The sequence below is a fragment of the Austrofundulus limnaeus genome, unplaced genomic scaffold (genome assembly GCF_001266775.1).
Source record: "Austrofundulus limnaeus strain Quisiro unplaced genomic scaffold, Austrofundulus_limnaeus-1.0 Scaffold148, whole genome shotgun sequence".
Classification (NCBI taxonomy): domain Eukaryota; kingdom Metazoa; phylum Chordata; class Actinopteri; order Cyprinodontiformes; family Rivulidae; genus Austrofundulus; species Austrofundulus limnaeus.
This window is the reverse complement of record NW_013952550.1, coordinates 1,123,189-1,125,098: the sequence shown is the minus strand read 5'-3', so window position 1 is coordinate 1,125,098 and position 1,910 is coordinate 1,123,189. Positions and strand designations below refer to the sequence as shown.

General features: G+C 35.6%; 1 protein-coding gene across 1 annotated transcript in view; it reads left to right on the top strand.

Moving 5' to 3' along the window:
• Positions 1–1,910, top strand: part of smg9 (SMG9 nonsense mediated mRNA decay factor) — an 8,807-nt gene that overhangs the window by 2,399 nt on the left and 4,498 nt on the right. Inside the window, exons 6-8 of the mRNA XM_014016616.1 lie at positions 586–697; positions 771–866; positions 948–1,033. Of these exons, the coding sequence (XP_013872070.1) occupies positions 586–697; positions 771–866; positions 948–1,033 (294 nt within the window). The remainder of the gene's footprint in view (positions 1–585; positions 698–770; positions 867–947; positions 1,034–1,910) is intronic.

Sequence of the window (1,910 nt, the reverse complement as noted above, 5' to 3'; positions counted from 1 at the left end):
TTTTCATTCCAAATGAGTACTGCATGAGGAATGAAAGATAGATACTAAGGTCACAGTTGTCAGCAAAACATAAATAAATAAAATAAAATAAGACAAAAAACTGTACGTAATGTGTTACACATGGAGTTTTTATTTATTTATTTTATTTATTTAACCTTTATTTATCCAGGTAAACTGTTAGAGAACCACTTCTCATTTACAAACATGACCTGGCATGCACTGAGTGCATTGCAATATACAAACCGACATATTCAGCCAGAGTGAAGTGATTGTAAATTTTAAACGCGATTTAAAAATTTAATCTATGCCTATGCAGCACTAAAATTAATCAGAGCTAACTCGATTAATTTCACAGCCCTAATGGAAACCAGACATCATTTTGGAGAAAATTTCAACTCTTTATACCAACCTTTAGATCCTTTATGTACAGTACTTTTGGGGTGTATTTCAGCTTTTATCGCCCAACTAAATTGAACTGATGTCAAACGATTCTGGTTCTCATTCTTTGTGCTGCGTTAGCATTTAAGAATTATATGTATTGGCTGATGAGCTGTGTGTTAAATGTGGAATAATGTGTTTCTTCAGGAGCTACGTGTTCCGAGCCCAGACTCAAGAAATCAAGGAAAGAGGAGGAAATCAGAGCACAGGTATTGATTTCTTCATCACACAGGAGAGAGTCATCTTCTTGGACACACAGGTAAGAATTTAGCTTTTACAGCCTGTTCACTTGGCAGTCAGAGTGAGTTCAAATACGTCCCCTTTGTCTGCAGCCGATGCTTAGCCCATCTATCCTGGACCACGTCATCAACAACGATCGAAAGTTGCCTCCAGAGTACAACCTTCCTCATACTTATGTGGAGATGCAGGTCCGTGTCTGACCTGCAGAGRGCAGTGTGGAATATAAATAATGGAGCAGAACACATCATTTATTCAATGTCTCCCAACAGTGTCTTCAGATCGCCGCCTTCCTGTTTACAGTGTGCCATGTAGTGATAGTGGTACAGGACTGGTTCACCGACTTAAACATTTACAGGTAACATTTGTTTCTACTTGATATGTGTCATTACTGCCCAAAGTCACAGGACAAAAACTGCAGGTTTGCYTCAGAAGGTGCTCTGACTTCAACCAGAAAGTCCCTTTCTTTGAAAAGAATGTGAAGTATTTAATTTTATATCTGAAGAGGATATTTGTCTTGTTCAGAAGCTCAAAAATGGGATTCTTTCAGTTGGTCTTGTAAACATGACATATGAACAAAGCCAGACCAGGTTGGATTTACCGTCTTATGTTTCAGTCTAGCACAGGCATGGGCAATCCTGGTCCTCGAGGGCCGCAGCCCTGCATGTTTTATTTGTTTCTCTGCTCCAACACACCTGATATGAATGAATAGATCAGAGGTTCTCAAACTGGGGTCCGTGAAAGGTATCCTGGGTGTCAGTGAAAAATTTGACTAAATTGTTAATATAGTTTTTATTTTTAGAAATGCATGGAGAACAATAAACTAATAAAATAGAAATAATAAATATAATAAAAATATATATTCCCATGGCACTTAGGGGTTTAAATGACAATAAATTATCTTTTAAAACAGCTATTTTTGGGAGTAAAAAAGGCAGATGTTAATAAGATTTTTTTCTTCTTTCTGCTACCTTTCATTTTATTTGTGATTTGTATTATTTGTTGTATGTATAGTATTTGTTTTGTTTTTAAATTAAAATGAATAAATTTACTAAACTAAACTAAACTAATAGATGATTATCAGGCTTCTGCAGTATAGGGGACCGAAACTGACATAATTAGAAATAAAAGCAGAAATAGATAAATGAACCTTTAAATAAATAAAACCACGTGGAGCTGGATATTAATTTGTGTAATAAGACAAAACTGTCTTGTTGTTTTCAACAGTTTTCACC